Here is a 26954-nt window from a genome sequence, read left to right on the forward strand (position 1 = left end):
CTGAATCGAATAATTGAAATCTTCTTTAAGAAAGAAATGAGGGTGGATTTTGTGCAGGAAATAATGGCTATATTACTTAATATTTGTGCAATTTTATGTTATTATTGATACTGTTTTATATGTCTTGCGTCTGTACAGGTAGTCGAAGTAATTGTTTTAAAGCCATTAAATAGCTATTGAGGGTTGGACCGATTCAGACGTCGCACAGAAGCCCTCAGTGTGGAGAAAATCAAACAGGACATGGAAACACAATGTTGAACACAAAAAGAACTCTTCATTTCTTAAGCAGCTTATCCACATTTATGCACATTTTTGTTGTTGTTCATTCCTCGTCACTTTGATTTTCCCTTTTACCAAAAAAAAAACCTACAAAAAAGACAACAAGAAGAAAAAGAAGCACTTCTAGAGACATACAGGTACAGTATAGGCAGCATAGAAGAGGAAAGAAGTCTATGGTGCAGTAGGTCACTTGAAGAAGAGAGAAAGTCCAAAGTCTTTGATTGTCACTCCCTCTTTTAGCTGACTCTGCAGTTTGTCTGGACTCCAAAACCACACAATTGTCCCTCTGCCTATTGGTTAGAAACAATAGAAAATGAATCAAATCAGAATGTCACTCAGTAGGGCGCAGACCTCCGCCAAGGCTAAACAGGCAACAGAGAAAGAAAACATAATTCTGGAGTGTCCCGTTTTCGATTTCTTTTGTAGGCCAGCAGGAGACTTCCCGCTTTAAGGCCGTACTTTTTATTCATTCATTAACCTCTGTGATAACAGAAAAATCGACTCCATCAATGTGACTCCAACAACAGAGGGAACATTTCAGTTTTTCATTCAATGCCATTGACAGCTATATACGACAAAGGTTTATTCCTACTTTTAACAGGAGTGGTTTGAAATAAATTAACACTTGGCAAAAAGAGAACTGAAGTCAGTAACAAAACTGAAAACATTGCAGTGTTTCATATTCGTGTTTGTTAGTTTGCAGCCTACTTCATAGTGACATTGATGAGAAACAAATGACAATGAAAGCAAAAGTCGAACATATTTTGCAGTTTCATGTTCATCCATAAGCTCGGAATGAAGTTAATTGCTAATGAATGAGTGTTCTGCAATTGTCTCAGGAAAATAGATAAAAGTACTAGGAAAAAAGGGTGAATTTAAAGTCATTGATTTAGTAAATGACCAATAATGGAAAACATCCGATAAGACACAACCATTGACTCTGTAGGGTGAATAGAAAAGCCCATAGTGACCTAAACGATCAAATTGATTTCTACATATTTATAGTTTCAGTCAAACAATCAGTTTTAACTTTTTCTGAAATGGTTTAAGCGATAAAACAGTGGTGTGTATCTTACTTTTTGGGCAAAAAACAGAGAGAGATTTGTTGTTTATTATTAACCCAGCATGCACTCTGCCTGCTGCATTATTGCCCAGAGTGTTTGTGTGCTAATGCAGTCATAGATTCAATGTTTGTATGGATGTACTGTATTTGTATGTGTACTGCATAAAGTGTAACCATTGATCAAGTGACAAACATCAATTCTATCAAAAGCTGTTGCAATGAAATGATTGCACGACTTCTAATTGTTCCACATAGAGTCATCTTCATACATTTGTTATGGTTATTACAAAAGAACGTTTCTGCAGATGAAATGGCTGAAGCTATGTTTCAAAGCTTTTTTTGCCCTTAATAGTAATAAAAGTAAATAAAAATCCCTTCATGCATGTCATATTTACATGGTGTTTTGTTGGAGCATGCAGGCATGTGTGTTTGTATTTATGTGTAGGTAAAATTTTGAAATAGATTGAGGCAATTTTTTAGTTTGGATTATTTATGATCAATGATATCATGAATGTCAAATCATTCAATTCATTAAATTTATAATTAAAAGTAAAATGTATTTGAAAAGATTTTTGAGTTTTTCCCTGCCCTCGTGTTGGTTTTAGATCAGGGGATGGTATAATAATAGTCTGTGGTTTGCAATAATATGTGGTCTGTGCAGCCCTTTGAGACTCCTTGCGATTAAGGGCTATACAAATAAACATGACTTGACTTGACTTATATATACCACAGTTTTGGCCTGGGTTGTGATGAAAGTTAAGGCGAGTCACTCATGTACATGCAACAAAATCTACATGCCATCTATACTCTTGAGGGTAATGTAAGAAGGACGTGTAATTATCTCATTATTATCATATTAGTATTTAGAGGTACATTCAATGCCCAAGTCATTGTATAGCCCTCAATCACAAAAAGTCTCAAAGGGCTGCACAGACCATCCTTACAACATCTTAATTACATCATGCCAGTTAAAATTAGATGGATTTTGTTTCCTCAAATGTTCTCTGGTTGATAAAAAATAGTTGGCAAATAATGCCGAACCTGATTGCGACATCCAGGGGACATATTTGAAACTTCAGGTCAGTGTGGCTCATTTTTCTTTTGTGCTTCTCTCAGCAGTGTCTCACGGGCCGGATAAAATCTGTTTGGGGGCCTGATCTGGACCACAGGCCATGTATTGACACCACTGCACTGCACAACATCTAGTGGTCTAATATTACACAATGTCCCCTTAACAAAACAAATGACAAACAAAATATAACTTGCCCTGCCATATAAATGTGTAACTAATGAAATACCTAAAAATATATGCCATATTAATGAAAGTACAAGGACAAAAATCCCATATATGACATAAATATTAAACATTTACATATTCATGCATTTTTGTCGTCTACCTCTTCATGTACTTTTTTGTATTTTGTCCCGTATTATTTCTATTTATTTTGTTGTGTATTTTGAATTGTATTCATATTTTAATTTTCAAATGAAGGAGGACGATCAAACTTGTTTTCCTTATACTTAAATTGTTTTATATTTCATTTTCACTGCTTGTTTATGCAACAACCATTTTGGCCTGGTCATCCTGGAAGGGAGATTACCTCATGTGCGGTCTCCTCTCGAGATTTCTTCATTTGGAGGTTTTTGAGTTTTTCCTTGCCCTCATGTAGATTTTATATCAGGGGATGGTGTAATAATAGTCTGGAGTCTGCAATAATCTGTGGTCTGTGCAGCCCTTTGAGACTCCTTGTGATTAAGGGCATCACAAATAGATATGACTTGACTTGACTTTTCACCTATTGGTTTATTAACAAGTGCAACTATCAACTAGAATGCTTAACGAGAATGACAAAGCAAGACATTAGTAGCTGATTAGTTTCTCTCTGATCAACCGATAATTTGAAAAGCTCTTCATTTGAATAACTGTTGTGACAAAATACAGGACAAAATAAATGGAAAATTATTTACCAAAATCAATGATTGACAAAGTAAATGACAAAATGCATAAATAAATGATTAATTTGACTTGATATCGTGTATCTTGGTTTGATTCATTTATGTTTTGATTTAATTATATTGGTTCTATTGGTTTTATTTAATTATCTATTCATTTATTTCTACTTATGGGAGAATCATTCTTACATACAGTGCAAGACTCTTCTGTAGTGTAACATGATAATAAATGTTTGTCCCACTGTCCTCTGTGAGTGTGCTGCAAAAAGATGGATGCTCTACTCCCTCTCCCACCTCCCCGAGGACGTTCACTACGCCCTGGTGACACTCCGCCCTTATTCCTTATTCCTCCATCACGCCTTCAACCTTTTCCACCCGCGTCGTCTCCTCATTCCTCTCCGCCGTCCTTACTCCCTTTTCCCCCTGCGCCATAAAACAATAAGTCTTGAATGTCTGCGAGGAGGCCCGCGCTAATGGAGCCCATTAGGCCCTGTAATGAAATATACATTACACCATTACAGAGGACTGCAGCGCTCAAATAATAAAACATGCACAATTCAATTTCCTCCTCGGACCTTCATGAGTGTCTTTCAGCGAGGGTGAGTTTGCGCGTGCGCGTTTGTAAAGCTGGAGGGACAGTGAGAGAAGGTAAACAGTTTGTGTAACACACACACTCAGTTTTGAAGCATGTCTGAGTGCTAAGAGGCTTGAGCATTTAATAGGAGTTGACCAGAAGAACCGCACCTGCCTTGTCTCTGACCTCACAACTGACAGTTTGCAGAGGGTGGGCTGCAAAGCAGAGGTCAGACCGAGCCGACCTAGACCCAGTCTGAGCCCGACCAATTAGCTCGGTTTGCGAGCCCTAAGCGAACTTGAAATTTTTTTTTTTAATTGTGAGCACTCGGGAGGAGGAGAGGTGATTTGTATTAGCAAATTAAAGGCCATATTTTGTAATAAAACTAAGTTAAACAAGACTGTATAAGCATTTACATATTTTATATTTCTGTGTCTGTAGAGTTTACATTCGAGTCAGCGAGCGAAAAGACTGTCCCGACCCAAATGTCATGATTGACACTTTAGGCCCAACCCCGGTCGGGTAGGGATCGAACTCGAGCTTAAGAACGTCTCTTTAGTGCAGGAGGTAAAATTAGAGAACTTAGCGCCCCATATGTTTGTAAAATGAGATGTAGCTACTGACATGACGAACAATACTTTAAGCCAGTGGTTCTCAAATGGTCTGAAGTTGGACTCACAATCCAACCCTAATAATCATTTTTTGGGGCCATTAAACGCGCCGGATTATAAGGCGCATCTTTTGATTTCAGGCAAATTTTCACTTTTTAGTTGTGCCTTATATTGAATTGAATTGTGTTGATTGTAACTGATATCAGATCATTAGACTGGATCATCGGGTGAATTGAGTCCGAGTGGAGCATATTTTGTGCCTCTGTTGTCGAGGCGGTTGATCGGAGCTGTGGCCGTATGGTAGTTGGTGCCTGACGTGGCAGCACCCTGAGACCCTTTGGTGGTCACTGGCCGTAAGGGATGCACTCAAGCTAAAGAAGGAGTCTTATTTGGCATCCTGGCCCGTGGGACTCTGGAACTAGCTGGCAGGTATAGGCTGGCCAAGCGGAATGTGGCAAAAACTCGGGCATGGGAAGGCGACTTCTGAACGGCTTCGAGGAAATCCGGCGTCTTAGGGGGGGAGAACCTGTGTGCCATCAACAATGTGTATAGTGGCGATGGAGCGCTGCTGACCTTGACCTCGGACGTTGTGAATCGCTCGGCAGAGTACTTCGAAGACCTCCTCAATCCCACAGACACGTCTTCCTCTGAGGAAGCAGAGCCAGGGGACTCTACAGTGGGCTCTCAAATCTCTGGGGTTGAAGTCAAGGAGGTGGTCATAAAGCTCCTCTGTGGCAAGGGATTGATGAGATCCGCTCGGAGTTTATTAAAACTCGGGATGTTGTGGGCGTGTCATGGTTGACACGACTCTGCAACATCGCGTGGCGACCAGGGGCAGTGCATTTGGATTTGCAGACTCGGGTGGTGGTTCCCATTTTCAAGAAGGGGGATAGGAGAGTGTGTTCCAACTACAGATAAATCACACTCCTCAGCTTCCCTGGTAACGTCTATTTGGGGGTACTGGAGAGGAGGGTCTGTCAGGAAGTCGAATCTCGAATTCAAGAGATGTGTAGTTTTCGTTCAGACTTTGTACCAGTGGACCAGCTCTACACACTCTGCAAGGTCCTTCAGGGTGCCTGGGTGTTTGCCCATCCGGTCTAAATGTGTTTTGTGGACTTGGAGAAGGCATTTGACCGTGATACTCGAGAAGCTGTGGGGCGTGCTTCGGGAGTATCGGTACTGCATAGTCTTATCCGGGCTGTGCGGTTCCTGTATGCCCGCGGCCAGCGTCTGGTCCGCCAGGGCTGCCGTTTGTCACTGTTTCTTTTTATAACTTTTATGGACGGAGTTTCTAGGCACAGCCTTGGTGGGGAAGGGGTCCAGTTTGGGGGGCCTCAGCATTGCATGTCTGCATTTTGCAGATGACATGGTTCTGTTGGCTTCCTCAGGCCATGATCTTGAGCCCTCACTGTAGAAATTCGCAGCCGAGTGTGTAGCAGCCAGGATGAGGATCAGCACCTCCAAATCTGAGACCATGGTACTCAGCCGGAAAAGGGTGGCATGATCTCTCCACGTTGGGGATGAGATCCTGCCCCAATGGAGGAGTTCAAGTACCTTCGGGTCTTGTTCTCGAGTGAAGTTGGGATGGAACGGGAGATCGACAGCCGGATTGGTGCAAGGTCTGGCGTCATGCGGACCCTGTACTGGTCCGTCGTGGTAAAGAGGGAGCTGAGCCAAAAGGCAAAGCTCCCAATTTACCGGTCGATCTAAGTTCCTACCTTTACCTGTGGTCATAAACTGTGTGTTATGACTGAAAGAACACGATCCCGGACACAAGTGGCTATAATGAGTTTCCTCCGCAGAGTGGCTGGGTTCTCCCCTAGGGTGAAAAGCTCAGTCATCCGGATTGAGAGGAGCTAGTTGAAGTGGCTCGGGCATCTGATAAGGATGCCTCCTAGACACCTCCCTTGGGAGGTGTTCCGGGCATGTCCCACCGGCAGGAGGCCCCTCGAACGACCCAGGACCCACTGGAGAGACTATGTCTCTAGGCTGGCTTGGAAACGCCTCGGGATCCCGTCAGATGAGCTGGATGAAGTGGCTGGGGATAGGGAGGTCTGGGCTTCCTTGGTGAGGCTACTGACCTCGCGACCCGACCCAGATAAGCGGAATACAATGGATTGATCGATCAATATTAGAAAATACTGTAAATATCATTTAATGTTTTTTTGTGAAATCAAGACAAAGTGCCTGGAAAATGAGAGAAGAGTTTAGCTCTTGTGCATTGAACAGATTTTTCACACCTTTCCTCAAATTTTACGAGATGATGTAGACTGCTTTTTCATTTCTAATATTATAATATTATTATTACCTTCGGTACTAGACTTTAAGGCACACCGGATTCTAAGACGCACTTTGGGTTTTATGGCAAATTTGGGGTTTTAGGGTGCGCAGTGTAATCCGAAAAATATGATACAAGCTGCGGCTCAAGTCAAGAAAAAAAGTTGTACATCACAATTGTAATCAATTAAAGAATAGTTCAATTAAAACCAAAAATAGTAGAATGTAACGACCACAAGTAATGTTCAATTAGCTGTACAGTATTGGTAATAAAAAAACGGCTTCACTTCTGTCGCTTTGTTTTCAAAATAACTAAATCCATAACTCGTATAATTTTCGACGTACAACTTGTGTAAACAAACTTTACCATTTTTGGATGGTGTTAAATGGACAGTGTCAACTCACATTTTCATCACCATTTACTTAAATTGACCCTCCGTTTTTTTTTTCTTAGCAGACTTATCAGTTTATACATTTGCCCCGTATGTTATACATTTTTGGATCATTTCAAATTGTGTACACTGTATAGTCATTTTTGTAGGAGGAAAAAAAAATGACGGATCTTGTCTTGCCTAGTTAAACTCTAATCTGGATTGTGTCAGTCACTGGTAGCAAATGACAACGTCCTCTTTGATTGTTTATATTGTCACGGTACACGAGGTAATGTTATCCTGGATAACGTTTACTTAAATTAACTTTGTTTTTATTCTACATTGTCCATCTTGCTGTGAGTAAATCGGTGCTATATGTGTATGTGAGATTTATTTTCACTTAATAATAAGGAATTGCAATCTTTGAGCAATTAGCTGAGGTTGACAGGTATAGCCTAGCATTATTTTTCATTGGGCAAAGGCTTAAAACCCACTGAAAATGAGTCTGTGACCCAAAATTGGTTCATATTAATAAACGGGGATTACCAACAGTAAGTGAACGGAACGGGACTAGCAAAGGTAGTTGGTACTTGAACATTACACCATTCAGTTACTTGACTTAAATCAACGCAAAGCCTTTTCACCGAATCAGAATGCTAGCAATGTGTGAAAAGAGTGATGTCCCCAAATGTAATCGAATTTAGCGCAATCCCTTCAATTCGATTAGCATCAACTACTTCACTCAGAGCGGTTCTCACATGTCACAGAAGTAAAACAGGAGAAAAGCAATGTGATGGGGTTCGCCAAATAAGATATAGATACTTGAGTTAACATGTCACAAAGCTGTTTTCACATGTGCCGAAAATTATAACAGAGGATATCAGATACAAGTCGACAGAGTGCGGTTCTCCAGATTGGCAAAATTAGCATATTCCTTTAATTTGATAAACTAAGATTTAGCTTCAAGATTTAAGACAAAGCCATTAACGCATATCGCAGATTTACATCAGATTTACAGCAGTAAGTCAATGGAGTAATGTCCCCAAAGCTAGCAATTCTAGCACATCCCTGTAAAATTTGATTAGCTTCAGCTACTTGAGTCGACTTATCGCACAGCCATTTTCACATGTCAGGAGAGAATATCAGTATAAATTCAAATAAGCATCCGGATTGCCATATCACTTTAAAACTTGCTAAGATTTGATTTAGATACAGTGCCTATCAAAATTATTGTATCATGATTGTGTTTCAGTACCATTTCTGATTGCATTAAAATGAAGCAAAAATGAATGTAATAAATAGAAATTAAATAAGTAAAAATATAGACCGTTACATCTATTCAGTAGTCTAAACATAGATATTACCGTTTGGCAATCACCAGGAATTTATTCAAGGTATCTGTTTTTAGAACATCACCTGTTACCAGTTTTGGACATTATCATAAAGTAATTGAAATTGCCTTTAATTCCATGCAGATGTAAGAAAAAAGGATTTGTTCTATTGAAGTGGAGGGTATCTTGTGTCTTAAAAACGGTACTTTGTTTGGTATTGATTGATTTGAATACATGTACTGAAATTGGTTTGGACAAAGATGTCATCTAACGTCCTTTTTCAGCAGACTTTACGAACAGTTTTTAAAGTTTGTGCAAGGAGTGCATTTTGGGGCGTAATAAATACAAAATTAAATACATAAAAATGTGTTTGAAATGTAATATATTAAGACTTTTTTAAATAGTAAGGCAACTCAATAAATAGAAAAAAACATATTCTATTTCGTCAATATTTACTAAAGGAGATTTACTGGAACGCCTTAAAAATGCAGTCAATGCGTGTGTGTCGTTTGCATGTAAGCGCGAGGGAGAGTAATAAACAGAGTGGGGAGGGGAGCAAATGAGAGGCCTTTTGAGAAGTACATAACACTTGCTCTCACATATAATGTCATATGAGAGTCATACCCATGCACAAACACTACAATACTTGCTCATAAATACCACTCTACTCTCATACACGCAACTATATTCTCACACATGCTATTATACGCTTTCACACATACAGTACTACTATAATTTCATACACATACCACTGTACTCTCTCATACACATTACTATACTCTAATGCACACACTACTAGGCTGTCATACATGCTAGTTTTCTTTCTCACATATATTCCTTTACTCTCGCACATATACTACTGTACTGGGGTAACTAAAAGTTTAGAAAATCCTAATGGTGTGTGTGAGAAAGAAAATTAATGTGTATGAGAGAGTATAATAGTGGGTTTTAGAGTCTATTGTAGTGTTTGTGGGAGTACAATATTGTGTGTGAGAGTGAAATAGTGTGTGTAAGGGTCTATAGTGGTGTGCGTGTTGGAGCATAGTAGTATATGTCTGAGAGTATGGTAGTATGTTTGTGAAAGCATAGCAGTGTGTGTATGAGATTATTGTAGTATGCGTGGGAGTAAAGTGGTATGAGTGAAAGAGTATAATATTGTGTTTGAGAGTCTATATTAGTGTGTGTGTGTGTGTGTGTGTGTGTGTGTGTATGTGTGTGTGTAAATATATTAGTATATGTGTGAGAGTATAGTAGTATGTTTATGAAAGCATAGCAGTGCGTATAAGAGTATAGTAGTATGTGTGAGAGATTATGGTAGTGTGTTTGTGCGATTACAGTAGTGTGTGTGAGAGAGTATAATAGTGTGGGTGAGTCTATAGTAGTGTGTGTGTGTAGGAACATGAAAAGTTTGATCGCGTAAAGTAGTTTGTTTGTGAATGCATAGCAGTTTGTGAAGACAGTATAGTAGCATGCGTGAGAGATTATATTAGTGTGTGTATAAGAGTATGATAGAATGTGTGTGAGCATAAATTAGTCAGTATGGTAGAGTTTAGTAGTGTTTGTCTATGGGTATGACTGTGTCTGTATACGAGTATTGTTTTCCATGAGTGGGAGTAGGAAAGTACTGGTAAGTTTGATTTACTTCTCAAATGGTCTCTCATAGCAAACCAGTGTCACCTTGGCTCAATATCACCAACTCCAAGCAAAACAAATAAAAAATAGAAAGGCAACCTCATTTCAGTCTCCTATTTACACGGAAAAGCTCTAAGAAGCATTCCCTGCTGAAATGAGTCACAAGTCCAAGAGGAGCATTTCAATCTTTTTTCCAAACCATGAGAAGGGAAATAGTCAGAGGAGGCATTTGAGGAGGGGGGAGAGGTTCTTCCTCTTTCTTTTTTTGATTGCCTTTCAAAGAAGTTTTCCCGCCACTTGTACAGCGTAGTTTCCTCAGCATTCACCCGAGTATGTCCAAATAGACGGGTGAGGCCTTGGCCAGGTTGAGGAGGAGGCCATGGATCTCCTTGATGTTGAGTCTCATGTGGGGTTCCCGTTGCCAGCAGCCCAGCATCAGGTCGTAGACCTCTTTGGGGCAGGTCCTGGGGCGCTGCAAAACCCTTCCCTGGGTTATGCACTCAATCACCTGGGGAGAACGGCAAGAGACCAAAAAAAAGAAAATCAGCAGCAGCCATGAATTATTAACTCACGTGATGAAGTCAGATGCGATTGAAACTGACAAGCACCAGAATCTGAAGCCACTTCTCTGCACCAGTGTAAGAGATTAAAAAAAAAGAAAGTCCTTCATGGATGCTTTTAAATCTTTCTGTATCAAACAATTGCATTCATCGACGTTGACACTGAAAAGCTCGTTGGATACTTCAAGTCTCTGACAGTGTCAATCAAACATTTGCACATTTTGTTAAGTTGTCAGTTTTGATAAATCTCATGTTTTAGGTCTCGAGTGCACCTAATGGTTTGGCCAACAAGTCCTTCCGCGGATGTAAAAATTTTTGTATGTGGCCACTATGGCTACAACAGTTAATTGACGTTGATGACAATCAATAATAGTAAAGAAATATTCGAAAAGTATTTTGGAATAAAGCATTAAAAAAAGAAACACCATTACTTCCTATAGGAAAATAACCTTTCGATATTCAAAACATTTGGTGTTAAAAACCAATCCTGAACAGATTATGGCCAAGCACTAAAGTATCACTGTATGAATAGAAGATGATATGCAAAGAATATTTTTTTTAATGAAATGATTTGTGATCAGAGGCAGCTGGGTGGTTAGTGCAGATCCATGATGCGGAGGTCCGGGGTTTAACTCTATCAACCGCGGTCCCCCTGAGAGGATTTTGAATGTTCTTCCTGTGCCTGCATGGGTTTCCTGCGGGCACTCCAATTTCCTTCACATTCCAAAAACACACATTTCAGGTGGATTGGCGGGACTAAGTTGTCCCTGGATATGAATGAGCGAGTAAATTGTATATCTCCGTGTGCCCGCGACTGGCTGGCAACCAGTTCAGGGTGTCCCCCTGCCCATTGCCCGAAGATAGCTGGGATGGGCTTCAGCACCCCTGCGCCCCATGTGAGTATAAGCGGCCTAGATAATCGATGGAAGAATGAGTTGTGATTACAGGACTCTTTGCTATTGATAAGAAGGAACAGACAAAAACATGGATTTTCTTTCAATGAAACAAGTCCGCACCCCCATTTTTTCCAACTTACTTTTATTCAACACCAAGTTATTGTAACCCAAAAGTTTCATTTACAAGTATTTGGAAAACATTGTTTTTTGGGTGAGTTGAGAAACAAATCTCAGCAGGGATGTCTACAGATTTATTAGAGGAAACATTTGGGCATCTTCACATACTTTAAGACATAGTTTAGGAACCTATGGCTCAGAGATGAAACGCAGATGTGATAATCTTGTCTGTATAATTCTAATTTTGGTATATGGGAATCCAAAATAATGCAGTAACTGTATGTTTTGGTCCAGAATATATAAGACGGACCCCCAACTACAGTTTACTCTCACTGTGTTACACCAACAGATCCAGTTTTGGCTGTACATCTCGATGGAATCCCGAAGATGGAAGCTCATTAAATAATGTATGTTCACTATTGAGACACTTTATTATAAAAACCCACAGAGCAAACTGTAAACACTCGAAAATGCCAGCCAGGAACCTAGAACAATTTGATTGGCTACGCTGCAGTGTTGGGCAGTCACATAGCTGACGTTAAATATGTCCATATCCTTCTTGTCAGCATTTATTTGTGACATTTTTATTTGTGGGGTTCATTTATGACAAAAATGATGGTCAAAATGAGCCTCAATTAACTTAACTAACTACGGGAGGGAGACACATTTAATATGATATAGTTGTTGATGTGTGACAGGTTCTGGCATTATTATTATTTTATCAAATGTCACACAGTGAAATGAAACTAAGTGAAGAATTTGTTTTTTTCTGGAGAGCAGGTTCTGCAGTTCTTTTGAAATCTGTCTTAAAAAATATGGTGTGTCTTTCTAAACAAAACGGAATAGTTTGCTTTCATTGCTGTTTGAGTAAAAAGGCTCCAGACCACTGCATTAGAAGATTGTTCTTGTTGAAGACAAATTAAAATACATGTATCTAATTGGGGCTGTTCCACATATGTGAAGAATATACCAATAACAAAATGTTTTGCTTATGCTGAAACTGATGTGCCGGACTACTGAAGAAATTTGTTTTATGAGTTGAAAGTTCCAAGGTGAAATCTCTGCCTGGATAATCTGAGAAGATGCCCAAATCAATATGCAACATAATCACATCATATTTAGTATGAAGATGATACAAATTCAAAGTATGCACTGGTGCAGGGGTGGCCAGCGGAGAAACATGCAAAAACATGCAGAACATGTGGCCATAAAGAGCCACATGTTCTGCATGTTTTTGCATGTTTCTCTGCTCAAATACAGATACGTCCAATCACTTGGATCATTATCTAGCTTCCACACAGCTTGCTAACAAGCTTAAAATTTGCATCACCTGAGTTGGAGAAGAGAAACCTCCAAAACACGCAGGACATGTGACTGGTGCATGATTTTCAAGTCATATTAAATAATTGTGAGGTGAGACCCTGGTCTTTTGTTCATGAAGGTACCAATGATGATTGATGTGTTGTCAGGTGATCATTGTACTAAAGAAGCATTCAATAGCACCACACAATCTCCCCACATCCTGTCCGGATCCCTTTCAGGTTTTCAGGTCAGGAGTTGAAAGGACAGACTTGAAATTGAGGGCGGAGGCCGAAAGGTTAAGCGCCTATGTAATACGAGTGACTCGTAGGGCCACGTAAATGACTGGAGAGGTCAGGAACGTTAAAAGGGCTCGCAATGGCTGCCGTTCCCCAAAACTGGGTCAAAGCCAGAGAAAAGGGAGATGTGTACGTCGTATTAAATATTCATAAGAGCCGCAATGTGTGGTCATAAAATGAGCAAGGGAGCTTTTTGGATGACATCTTGAAATGGCCTTTTCAAGTTGAACGGTCGCCCAGAGAGAAGCAAATTAATCCGAAATGGAAACAGGCAATCCTACAAAGGGACTTTTATTACATTTAAATTGGATTATTATTACTTTTTTTATACTGGGAGAGAAAGTGAACGGGCGGTAGAGAAATAAGCCTGCATTTGTGGGTTGGTTGTCACTCTATTACTTGTGACTGCCATCTCTGCACAAAAAGCCTTACATCAGCCTTTATGTCCAAGGTGTCAAAGTCTTTTTAGCGTATTTTCAGTCAAAAGGCATCCCGACTTACGAATGTTTCAAGCTACAAAGTTACTCCTAGCAAGAATTAAATTCGTAAGAAGAGGTACCATTGTATTACAGATCTAACACGAACAGGGCTTTACACAAACTTGTGTTTGTATGGTTTATTTATTAAAAAGGAGGATTTGCAACCATTATTACAGGGAGCAGTTATGAGACAGGTATGATATCGAGAGACTGTTGATGATACGTAAGAACTCATTGTACTCTGTACAGTTGTGCTCTCTGTACAATGACAGTTACTGTAACTGTAAATGCACATACGCCAAAAAAACCTTTAAAGCACATTTTTGTAAATCAAGATCTTTGACTGTAGTAGTTTGCATGAGCAAACGGGAATGGTGATGCTGGCAGTAAGCGGTCTGTACCGGTCTTTAGTGGTCTGGGAATGCTTGTGGCCTGGATTTTCTGCCACAATCAAGATTTTTCTTGCAAATAACACTCGTATATCGAAATTCTCGTGCTCAAATAAAGAAGCAGGCTACCCCTGTATTTGAAAGACCCAGTAAGATGAGAGTCACTATACCTCATTATTGGAGAGCTGGTACCAGGGTTGCTTGCCGTAAGTGAAGATTTCCCAGAGGACCACACCCAAACTCCACACATCGCTTTCTGTGGTGAACTTCCTGTACATGATGCTCTCAGGGGGCATCCAACGGATCGGCAACATGGTGTGACCTCCCACCTGAGGCAATGGCACAAAATAGGAAAAGAATGAGATGTGGAGAAACTCGCAGGCATTTGAAGAGGGCTTGCAAATAAAAATGGCACAGACTTTAATTTCAAAGTGAATACATCAACGGGAAGAGCGCCTTTTCAACAAGCTGCAAATGCTCCACTTCTTCAAAGTGCTTATTGAGAGTTAATGGAATTTGATGGTCTTGGTAATTACCGGAAAACTCACGCCGAATTTGAATCAAACTTACGAAAATTTCAGTCAAAGGTCGTTTTGGTGTATCTTAAATTGCTTTCTATAAATATTTAAAAGAGAGAACCAACATTTAAGATTTATCTTGGGGAATGGGGGAAGTTTGGAGCTAGCGCCAGAACCCGAGTCTGAACGTAAAAATATCAATTCAGTTACAGGAAATGCAATACAGGTGTTTGTCGCCATATCGCGGATTCCATACATCTTCGTGCATTGTGTTCTTCATTTTGTTGGCTAAACAGTCGCCCCACCCCTTTTTTGCCTGTGCTTATGCGTCAATAACGTTGCGGTAATGTAAAAAAAAAACAGATTGATTAACATATCATTACATACTCTTTATCACTTCCATGTTTTTTTCAAAGCCATTGTGTCAACAAAACGCTATAGAACCAAAAAAAAGCACCAAAATAGAGGAGAATGGGGTCTTCCACAAAAACAGTGCTGATAAAAACATTCTCCTGTTCCTAAAGGGACGGTGTTTTATATGTGTCCACTCGATGTCACTGTAATGTATAGCGTAACCAAAAATGAGTCCATGGGAGATTACAAACTTCTGAGAATGAAAGTGAGCCAAAGGCATTTCTCAAAGAAAGACAAAAACAATGGATTATTTTGAAGGAATAAAAATATAGGAACAAAGAAATAAGAAAAAGAGCTAAAAAAGGAAAACAGGAATAAAAATAATATTTTTTCAAAGGTTTTTTTAACCACTAGAAGGCGCTTAATAATACACACTGTCCATTTAAGACATCAGCAATACATCAAAATTCAAGACTCGTCAAAAAATGAAACATTTATGCTATTTCAATAACAAATCTCTGGGAACTACATTTGCCTTGCTCGAGAAAAATAACTAAATGGATTTGTGATCGTTATAATATTGCTGATCTGCGTGAAGCTGGAAATATACTGTATGCCGTGATATGCAAATACAACATTTTATTGTGTCTCTTTTAAAAAACTACAATGCAAACTTTAACAGTATAAAAAATATATATAAATATTCCTACTACAAGGCGGCACAACGGATGTGTGGTTAGTGCACAGCCCTACAGTGCAGAGGTTCAAGGTTCAAGTCCAGCTCCGCAACCTCCCTGTGTGGAGTATGCATGTTCTCCCCATGCTTGCGTGGGTTTCCTCCAGGCACTCCGGTTTTCTCCCACATTCTAAAACCATGCATGCCAGGTTAATTGGCCATTCCGAATTGTCTGTCCCTGTGTGCCCTGCGACTGGCTGGCAACCAGTTCAGGGTGTCCCCTGCCCAATGCCCGAGGATAGCTGGGATGGGCTCCAGCACCCACGCGACCCTACTGAGGATAAGAGGTGCAGATAATGGATGGATAGATTCCTACTATGACTGTTTCAGAAGAAAAGGCGAGAGAGTTCCAAGTAAAAGCAAAATATTCCGGTTGATGTTTGTGTGTCTCCATTTGCATCAATAGCATTTTAATTGGTCTGTCCCAGTTTAGCAGAGTGAATAACGCAATTGTGATTTATTGTCAGTGGTGCCATCCAACAGCAGCGTCAGCAAGTGATAGCGGCAATCAGCCGCTAATCACAAACTCAGAGGGACTTTTGCTCTTTTCATTAAACTCTAATCACAAACGAGCCCACGGAGAATTTCTTTGCCGAGTGAGGTTGACCATCACACGCAAGCTAGTTGCCATCACCCAATTAGGGATGGCAGGAATAATAATCGTCTATAGGGTTTGTCCATTTTGTGGAATCGATTGTTGAATAATCCCAGATGAATCGCGAAATGAGGGCATTTAGTGCTATACTCTTAACCGGGGGTGGTGAACGTAAGGCTCGCGAGCCATATACGGTTCTTTTCATGAGTACACATAACTCGGGAATGAGATAGATCATGTGCAAATGTTTCATAAAGTGATACCTGAAGCACCGATTGTCACAGATGTGAAGCCAAGACTATACTGATCGGCAAACGCTTTTTGTCCACTATATTTAAGACACATTTTACTTGAGTTTAGAGTCAAGATGTCTCCCCAACAGACCCCTGGCTATGTATTGCTAAACTATCTATAATGTAAAAGCTCAATAACCACCCATGTACATTGTTAGGACGCTTTATGATGAAAAGCCACAGAACAAATTTTAACCCAAAACAAACGTCTAACCCATAAGCTCTAGCAAAGCACCTAGAGCAATTTGATTGGGTGACTTGTAGGAATGGGAGGAGTTATACAAGTTATGCACACTTTATCTCCTCGCCCAGCGCCGTCTGCACTGCAGGTAAATGGTAAATGGACTGCATTTTATTTCGCGCAGTTTAGGTCACTGAAGACATCCTAAAACACGTTACAGTGTATTACACACTTTCCCATTAACACACTGATAAATGTCTTTCTTTCTTTTTATTATTATTTATTATTTCCCTAGATTCTTTCTCTCTCTCTCTCTCTCTCTCTCTCTCTCTCTCTCTCTCTCTCTCTCTCTCTCTCTCTCTCTCTCTCTCTCTCTCTCTCTCTCCCTCTCTTTCTCTCTCTCTCTCTCTCTCTCTCTCTCTCTCACTCTTTCTCTCTCTCTCCCTCTCTCACTCTTTCTCTCTCTCTCTCTCCTACGTGGGTATCCTCATTTGCAGTATTTTGTGACATTTTTACAAATTAACTTTGCTTGCACCTTGTTTTAAAAGCATGATTTAGGATAAAAACTACTGTCAAAATGAGCCTCAACACTCATAAGTAACAGCGGGAGACGTATTTGAAGTGGTTCATTTATATTGATATGGGCCACAGGCTCTGGTATTATCATTATTATTTCATAGATTTTATGAAATCATCAAACATCACACGGGTGACATAAAATGTGCTAAAGAATTAGCTTTTGTCTGGAGAGCGGGTTTCAGTAGCCTAGATGGTAAGGCGCCCGCTTTGAGACTGGGAGACTGGGAGGTCGGGGGTTCGCGCCCCGGCCGAGTCATTCCTAAGACTTAAAAAGTGGTCGGCGGCGCCCTCTGTTGGCTGCGGCTGCATCGGCTCGCTACAACGGGTCAGGTGCAATCGACATTTCGTTCTGTGTACATTGTTACACAGAATGACAATACAAGGAAATTATTATTATTATTATTATTAGTTTTACTTGAATTTTGTCTTAAAATATAGTGTGGGTCTCTCAAGAAAAAAAAAAAATATTTTGGCTTGTATGTCTCTTTGAGGTCAAAGAAGTTACCGATCCCGATACCGATAAACGTCCAATGGGCACATATAGAAATGAACACATTTTTAATACTAAATGTTTCTTTTTTGGCTGACTGTTGTTCGTTATTTTGACTAATATGCAATCGATGCATCATTGTTAGTTTTGGGCGATCATGTTGCTCTTCTTTGATTTCTGATTGCTGATGCATTTTGAAACGGCTTCTTCGAGAATCTTCTAACAGTTGGAAGCTAAAAATGTATTAATGTCGTAGCTTTTATTTTGAGTATCTACTAGACTATAAACTAGTACTGCTCGTATCGATACAAATATTGATATTATCGATACCAAGCAAGTACTTTGATCAGGTCAATATTATTATCCTGGGATAAAAACCTCACTCCTCCACCAATTTATTGAACGCCTCACTTTTATATGTAGACATTGCAGTCCTTCTCACTCCTGGCCTGCACCCTTGGCCACTATGCAAGTTTTGCAAACACATTGGTGTAATATTAGTCCGTAGTTTATAAATTGTGTTCTGTGCAGCCCTTTGAAACTTCTTGTAAATAAGAGTTATACAACATCACTTTAATTGACTTGACATGAAAATTGTTCACCCTATAGAATGTAAACATAACTTCTCCTGAACAAAAATCTTTAAATGCGTTGTCACTATGGCAACAGAGCCAAAAGGCTTCTTTGCTACATTTCTGACTTTTGGCTTTGGATGGATGAATAGTTTCTTTTGAAGGACAAACATTTCCATAATATAGATCAAGTTTAGTTCTATTAGCCAAAGAGTGGCAGAATTTGACTAATAAATGATGTATTTATTTAAGACTACAAAGTTTTTGACAAATCTTTTATAAAATATGTAGAAAATGGAGACTTTAATGATGTTATGATGAGTACGGAAGCCCGATAGTGCCGTAATTGGGAGTGGGCTGTATGTACCACCGCTAGCTTATTCTACATTAAATATTTTTATAAAGTACCGTGAGTAATATTACCAATTAATTTGGATTTAAATGTACAAACTGAGTTCAAAAAGTAAAGTAAGTATTTAGCTGTTGTGCTTCACACAAGAGAAATGTGGTCAGTCAAAATCTTTGTTTTTTTGTAATTTTGACTGCCTTTTTAAAATGTATTATTCATAAAACTTTATTACACTGTTTATTTATGTTTTTTACATCTGTTCTCCAATTGTGTAAAATATAAATAAAATTCCCTCGCCTTTTTAGAAGTGGAGGAATAAATTACAATCTTCAAATGAATCCTTTCACATGTCTAGACAATATTAAACAGCGTATTTGTTTGAGTGCAATATGAAGACACCGCTGGAGTGTTCTTCATCTTGAGTTAGCCCAAAAGCGAATTAGAACCGAGCGGGGTCTATCAGGCATCTCTTCCATCGCTCCAGGCGAACATGAATCTCTCCAGCGATCCTCGCTCCGTCGAGCCCGGCCGATAGGACAGTCCATTTTCCCGACTTTATGTCCGTTATTAATGGTCCACACGCCACACTCGGCCCGTTTCTGCGCTAGTCAGCGGCTTATTTAATGGCGTCATAAAATGCAGACCGTCACATAGATAGCCATCGGGCTCTGCCTCCATCGCGGGAGCGCTAAGTTTTCACAAGCAAACCTTTTTCTTTTCTTGTCAATTTGGGTTTTGCTTGTTTTTTTCCTCTCACTCATCTTAAAATAGAACTTTTGTAGTAATCATAATGACGCTAGCGTTAGTGTAATCTGCCGAAACTATCTTAATACGCTGTTGTCAAAAATATGGCGTCATCTCGACCATTTTGTTGTCCAACGAGAAAGACACACATCTATTCATCAAATTAGTTGTCCAATGGCTCGGTTCCTTTGCCCATATTAACCGCTTCCTTTTGTTAGCCAGTCTCAGATCCGGCTTTTTCTTTGACACTGCATCTCTGAGTCGCCTTTTCACTATAGATAATGACACTAGTGTTTTTCGGCTACTATTTAACCAAGCCGCTAGTTGAGGACTTGTAATGTGTCTAATTCCTCAAACTAAAGACTCTCATGTACTTGTCCTATTGATTGGTATTGCAACAAGGCCTCCTACTTCTCTTTCTAGTCTGGTTAGAACCTGTTTGTGCAGTTCTCTGGAAGAAGTAGTACATACGGTTGTAGGAGATTTTCATTTTTTGGCAATTTCTCTCGATAAAAAGTCTTCAAGTTCTCATCTGCTGGTCATTCTGAAAGTTTAATCACACCCAAAATGTGATGCTCCAGATACTCGAATAGCTGAAAGGAAGGTCCATAGCTTCTCTAACTAGCTAAACTGATTTCAGCTAACGTCATTGCACTAAGGTGCTAGCTAAATGTAGTACCAAAAAAACTGAAGGATTCACTGGACGCAATATAAGCACGGGCACAGTTTCTGAGCTCTCCGATATTCTTCCAGGAGCAGTTGCGTCCTTTCCTTCCTACATAGGCTCCATCGAACCACTCCTAAATAAATTCAATGCTACCCTGGCTAGTGCCCTGGATTCAGTAGCGCCCATCCGGCATAAATCACGACCTAAAAGACGCACACCTTGGTTTAATGATGAAACTAGATTCCTTAAACGAGAATGCAGGAAATCTGAAAGAAAATGGCGCGCTACCAAGCTTGACATTTTCCATCAAATCTGGTGTGATAGTTTGTTAAAGTATAAAGCGGTCCTGGCCTCTGCAAAATCAGCCTACCTTTCGAAGGTGATTGCGTCACAAAAGAACAATCCCAAGGTCCTTTTCGACACTGTAGCATCGCTCACAAGGCAACAGACTATCCCAGATAGCTCCACTCATTCTGCCCACGACATAATGGTCTTCTTTACTAAGAAGATCCAAAGCATACAGGAAGAAATTGCTAAAGACAGTACTAATTCAACACATACTAAAGCACTCAAATCTATAGATGCACGACATGGAGGCTGTCCAGGGATTTTGTCCCGTTTTAGTGAACTGTCACTCGATAATCTTAAACAGATGGTGAATACGGCCAAACCGACGACTTGCCAGTTCGACCCGCTTCCAGGTTCACTTATTAAAGGTCTCTTTGGCGTTCTTGCACCTTCAGTTCTAAATATTTTAAACATATCACTCTCCTCAGGTGTAGTTCCAGCTGCTTTTAAGTCTGCCGTCATTAAACCCACACTGAAACGACCCAACTTTGATCCAGAAAACTTATGTAATTATAGACCTGTGTCAAACCTACCGTTTCTTTCTAAAATATTTGAAAAAGTAGTGGCACAGCGGCTGAATGATTTCATGTCCGAGAACAATCTCTTTGAATCAATGCAATCAGGATTCAGGGCTAACCACTCTACTGAGACAGCTCTGATTAAGGTAACCAATGATCTCCTACGGGCAATGGACTCGGGCGCATCATCACTTTTGCTGCTGCTGGACCTTAGTGCTGCATTTGACACAGTGGACCATAATATCTTGCTAGAACGGTTGGAAAAATGGATTGGTCTCTCAGGAAACGTCCTATTATGGTTCAGATCCTACCTCTCAGATAGGACACACTGCGTTAAATATGGTGAATTGACATCTGAGCCATTTAGTGTTACTTGTGGTGTTCCGCAGGGTTCAGTGCTTGGCCCCCTTCTCTTCAGCATTTATATGCTTCCACTAGGTGATATTATTCGCAAATATAATATCAGTTTCCATTGCTACGCAGATGACACTCAACTCTATCTCCCGATGGAGGAATCTGCCACACTAAACTGTGGAAATTTGGAGGCCTGCCTCACTGAGATAAAAGAGTGGATGTCACTCAATTTCCTGCGTCTTAACTCTGAAAAGACTGAAATGTTAGTTATTGGTCCATCTAAGTCCCGTGACTTATTCTCTAAAACCGCTGTGAACATAGACAATTGCCACATCACACAGAGCGACTCACTTAAAAGTTTTGGTGTCATTTTCGACCCCGATCTGTCCTTTCAAACACATGTGAAGAAAATTACTAGAACCGCTTTCTTCCATGTCCGTAACATTGCTAAAATTCGTCCTATACTTTCTCAGTCGGATGCGGAAATCATAATTCACGCGTTTGTTACCTCCCGTCTCGACTACTGTAATGCACTACTTTCCGGTCTTCCGATGACCAGACTCAAGAGTCTTTAGCTGGTACAAAATGCTGCAGCGAGGCTTTTAACAAGGACAAAAAAGTACGATCACATCACCCCAATTTTGGCTAACCTGCATTTGCCCCCTGTTAGCCTAAGATGCGATTTTAAGGTTCTCCTATTACTATACAAAATCATACATGGACTTTCCCCCTCATATCTTTCAGATCTGATTTCCCCCTATGTCCCGGCCCGAAGCCTTCGTTCCGAGAGCGCCGGTCTCCTGGTGATCCCAAGAGCCAAGAAGTGTTCCGCTGGTTCGAGAGCGTTCTCCATCCGGGCACCGGTGTTGTGGAATACTCTTCCCCCTGAGATCCGATCTGCAACCTCAGTGGAAATGTTTAAATCTAAGCTTAAAACTCACTTCTACTCTATAGCATACGAATAACCTAAACTTCTTATATGTAATAACTTGTGAAGCCCTTAGAGACTATTTGTGATTAAGGGCTATACAAATAAAAATGACTTGACTTGACTTGACTTAAGGTTTTCTAATTATCCGTTAGCCTTTTAACCAATTAGCAAATACAATATACTATCAGAAGACTGGAGTGCTGGTCACCTAAAATAGGCCTCCATAAAACTTTGTAGATGGGAGACACGGTGGCGACACTAGCGCGCAGCCGCACCGTGCAGAGGTTCAGGGTTCAAGTCCACCTATCGCAACCTTCCCGTGTGGCGTTTGCACGTTCTCCCCGTGCCTGCGTGGATTTCCTCCCATATTCTAAAACATGCATGTCAGGTTAACTGTCTGGTTTACAGTAAATTGTCCCTAGGTGTGAATCCGCATGTAAGTTGTCTGTTCCTGCGACTGGTGTCCCCTGCCCACTGTCCAAAGATAGCTGGGAGGGGCTCCAGTACCCCCGTGACCCTACTGATGATAAGCGGTGCAGATAATGGATGGATGTTGCATTAAAAACTAGCCATTTGCAAATATTTAGCACATTAACAAGGTATTGGGTGTATTTCTGATTAGTTGATCCCATGACCTGAAAACTGTGCCGCGGACGCGCTAATCTCATTTTTTTCCCTAATGTTTGTGAAGAAATATTTCGTGAAGACGTATTATCCGTTATTATAATTCTTAGTTTAGACTGAATGATAAAGAATAGTACTGAAAAACAAATCTAAATATTTGGTGTTGACATTATTTTTACCAGGTCATGAATGGATTCTTCTCTAGTGAATCTGCCCATCTGAGATCATAAAGTTTGGATCCAGCCATCGAGCCAGACTGAGTTGGACATGTCTGATTTAGGGTGATTCTAAAATCCTATCGGGATGGATGCAAGTACATTTTGCGACTAATAATAGTTTTATCCATCAAAATTAGAGTAGATACTCGGTCATTAAACTGAAATAGAAATAAAATAGGGTTATCCTAGCAAGAGTAACAAAACTTAGAACACCTTAAACCAAATACGTTTTTTTCTACGATAATTTATGTTAAATGTTGTCTGTTGCCTTGGCTATTGATCATGAAATTACCGGCTTTTGTTCATATCAATTTCGACTCAAGTGTTTCCTCTATTAAAGTTACTAATCATGAAACCCAGAGACATCCAGTAGTTCATAGTCTCCACGAGTTTCACAGTGGAGCACAAATATACTTGTTCTCCAAAATCATTTAGGCACTTAACGTGCCCGGTCTTACCCATTAGATGTTTTGTTTTATTCATCATAGCTGATCATTTTCCCCGAACGTCTGAAATATTAATAACTCAAGTGCTCGGCCACCTAGTTTGAGTGTTTTGTTACGCCAATGTTTTGTTCAGATGTTTGTTTGGATGTTACCAGCAGCGCAGAAATGGACTGAGCTGATTTCCAGTCAAGTTCCAAGAGGGGCGTGGCAAAGATTGAGGAAAAACCTTTGAAGCAGGCAGAACTCATGTCAGTTTACAGCCGTTGTCAAAAAAAGATTGTGGGTCTCAAAATAAGCACAGAGTATGTACAAGCAGCAAGATTCCTATTTCCTTTCAGTGATCAAAGTCAACAACAACAAGAAAATAGTTCTTTTGGTCTGCGTTACACATAGATTGTCTATATCGGGTGAGTAATGAGTGAAATACCTTTTGATTCCTGCAAGTTAAATGCACAAAAATTGTGGCTCAGATGACTAATTCATATTGACGGTATCCTATTTCACGCATACGTTTAACTTTAGAAGAATGGACGTTCCTTTTTCCACAGTTTAACGCCATCAAGAGGTGTCAGTAAGAAAAATAACAAGAAAATTTCATACAACATGGACCAGGGATGGCAGCAAACACAGCACAGAAACTCAGTTTCATTTGATTTTTCTATGCCCCATTCGGATAAAGATCGCTGCCTGTTTAAAATTTAGGATTTAACAAATTTTGTGGTGCTTTTTCCTTCAATCAACGCCCAGTGATGTCAAACAAAAGGGCTAAAGATTCATTTACACCAGATTTTGTCTTTTAATGGTACTGTAGACTTTGGAAAATTGGCTTTGAAAGTTCTTAAAAACTGCTTGAATTTGGCGATGAAAAAGGTGTACGAAACCTGCTGAACAAAACACCTACAGGATTTAGTAAAGATTGTACTCCCAAGCGCAGAATATTTACACAAGATACACTATAACTTATTTGTTGTTATTGTAATAAAAACCTCAACAGAATTGCATTACTCCAGCGTTTCTTTTAGCTGCCATGTCTTGCAACACTAATATTAAATGAACTTGAAGAAAAGTCTGTCCTGCTTCATTTCTCAATGGCTTATTTAGATTATTTGAAAAGCACTCATTTTCTAAATTTGTCGATCTTAGATGTATCATTGCTTAAACGAATGTGAGGCGGATACTGGTATCTTTAACTGTCATGAGAAAAATAAAACACATACGTGTTTGAAATTTTGTGTTGGCCCCCTTTATTTTACCAAGTAATTTAAAAAATCTAGAACTTAAATATAAAATACATTTAAGAAAATATTTTTTAAAAGTTATTTCGTTAATGCAGGCTAGTTTCAAAATAAAGAGTTATTCTTATTAGTGGCAGTTATGGCTAACGCAGTAGTGTAGGCGAAAAAAGCTAATATGTTGTAAGATTTTTAATGTAAAAAATGCAGTCTGGTGACTATTTTTTGTAAGTTTCATTCTCTTTCTTTCTCTAACTCTCGCAATTCCCTCTCTCCTATCTCTGTCAGCCTTATCTTATATGATTACTCATTTTCTGGTCAATTTTTTTTCGCACAGTTGTGGTCATTTGTCTTGATTTTCCTACAGTAATTCTTCCTATCAAAACTCGTCCACTTCCTTTAATTAGAACTCAGTCTCCTTTGTTCCTTGCTAGTCAGTTAGTCTTAAGCACCCTTGTTTCAGCTTCTTGTTCTTTCAGTATACCCCTTCTCGAGTGCTGCCCGATGAACTCTTGGACTATCACCTTTGCTGTTTGGGTTTAATGAAACACCGAACCCTCCCCTGCCTCTACGATCACAATTGTTGCCTCTGGTGTACGAGATACTGTTTTATTTCCACCTGACTTTCTGTGCTCAATCCCGAGTTGTCACAAACCAGAAACAGACACAGGACCCAATAGCGCTCGTTTTCTCAGTTTTTATTAATAAAGCGGGAGAGTAGGGCTTGCTTCCATGATCCGATGGTTGACAGACAAGGGTAGGAGGAGACGCGGAAGTGGCGCTTCCGTGTCGAGCGAGGAGGATCAAAGACAGGCAGGAAATACAAGTCGTTAGCCGGGACTGGAGAGCAAGGGCGGTGTCAAGTTCGGAAACAAGGTCGGCAACAGGAGTCAGGCAGGTAGCGGGGCAAAACAGGTCGGATAACGGGAAGGCAGAACGGGGCAGAGTCAGGTCCGGAAACAGGTTGGCACCGAGGATCAGGCAGAGAAAAACAGGGCAGGAACAGAGTCTGACGTGAGAGCTTGCCGAGCTGGGAGCAACGGTTCGCATAACGATCTGACAGGGATCTCTTGAAAGCCGGGGGTTTAAAAGGAGTTCATCAGCCAATCAGCTCTCCGGGCTGTTGGCGCCAATTAAGCAGTCGCACATGCTCTGAATCGGCACTCATGACACGAGTAGGATTCTTGACATTTTAAACTTGGCAATTTTTTTACTAGTTCTACTAGTTTTGTAATGTTTTAGTAAATAAAAATAACCATAAAAAGAGGAAACTTACATGCCATTGAAAAATATTTTTACAACATTGTTTGAACCTATTTATTTCCCAAGTAAAATGGAGGAAACAATGCGTAAATTGAAATTGGACAATTAACTGCAGCACACCATACCAAGTCTTATGCGACATCAGTTGAGGACACTGGTTTAAAGATGGCATCCTGAATTATACTGGGTTTGTGGAATTTTGGTTGAGCAAAACGCAAAAAAAAAAAAAATTTAAATCCATTTTAGAGGCTTTTATTTGCAGGTAACAACCAATCACATCTCAGCTTCAGAAAGCAATATGGTAGTGATTCTCAGAGCCATTTTGACGGCAAATTGGCCGTCTTTCTAGATGAATAAAAACCGGCGTTAATTGTGTTGCCTAATTCATATTCCATCAACGCATGTTTAAACCGAATTACTGTGTTTTGATTAGGACTGCTGCATACAATTTGGGGCAAGATATGACTATCTGGAACATAATCTGTTTTGAAAAAAACATAAAAATAAATAAACTTTAATCAAATATAAAATACTAACCAAAGCACTCATCCCAGAGAGCCTACCCTCTTGGAATTGCTTGTTGGCACTTCCTCAATAAGAAAAGGCAAACCACTAATTACACAGTTTTTTAACGACAGCAATGTTGTTTGTGTCTGTGGCATTATGTAGCATCGGACCTTTGATGATCAGATTTAAGAATTTTGATTAATTTTGAAGGATAATTAAGGTTTGAATAAGGCTTATGTATGGACAATCTAATCAGGATGTACAGACATGTTGTATTTTGGTGCTGCATGTGTATGGAAGACAAA

The 26954-nt window shown here is 39.9% G+C and overlaps 1 protein-coding gene across 6 annotated transcripts in view; it reads right to left on the bottom strand.

The window, feature by feature from the left end:
• Positions 1-254: 254 nt before the first annotated feature.
• Positions 255-26954, bottom strand: part of ntrk2a (neurotrophic tyrosine kinase, receptor, type 2a) — a 149387-nt gene continuing 122687 nt past the window's right edge. For all 6 annotated transcript variants that reach the window (XM_088336050.1, XM_088336049.1, XM_088336048.1 and 3 more), the window contains 2 exons: positions 14301-14459; positions 255-10599 (listed from right to left, as the gene is read on the bottom strand). In XM_088336050.1, coding sequence (XP_088192176.1) covers positions 10414-10599; positions 14301-14459 — 345 coding nt within the window. In that variant the 3' untranslated portion in view covers positions 255-10413. The remainder of the gene's footprint in view (positions 10600-14300; positions 14460-26954) is intronic.

This window comes from Urocampus carinirostris, chromosome 5, assembly GCF_059441175.1.
Source record: "Urocampus carinirostris isolate Australia breed hairy pipefish chromosome 5, RoL_Ucar_1.0, whole genome shotgun sequence".
NCBI classification, from domain to species: Eukaryota; Metazoa; Chordata; class Actinopteri; order Syngnathiformes; family Syngnathidae; genus Urocampus; species Urocampus carinirostris.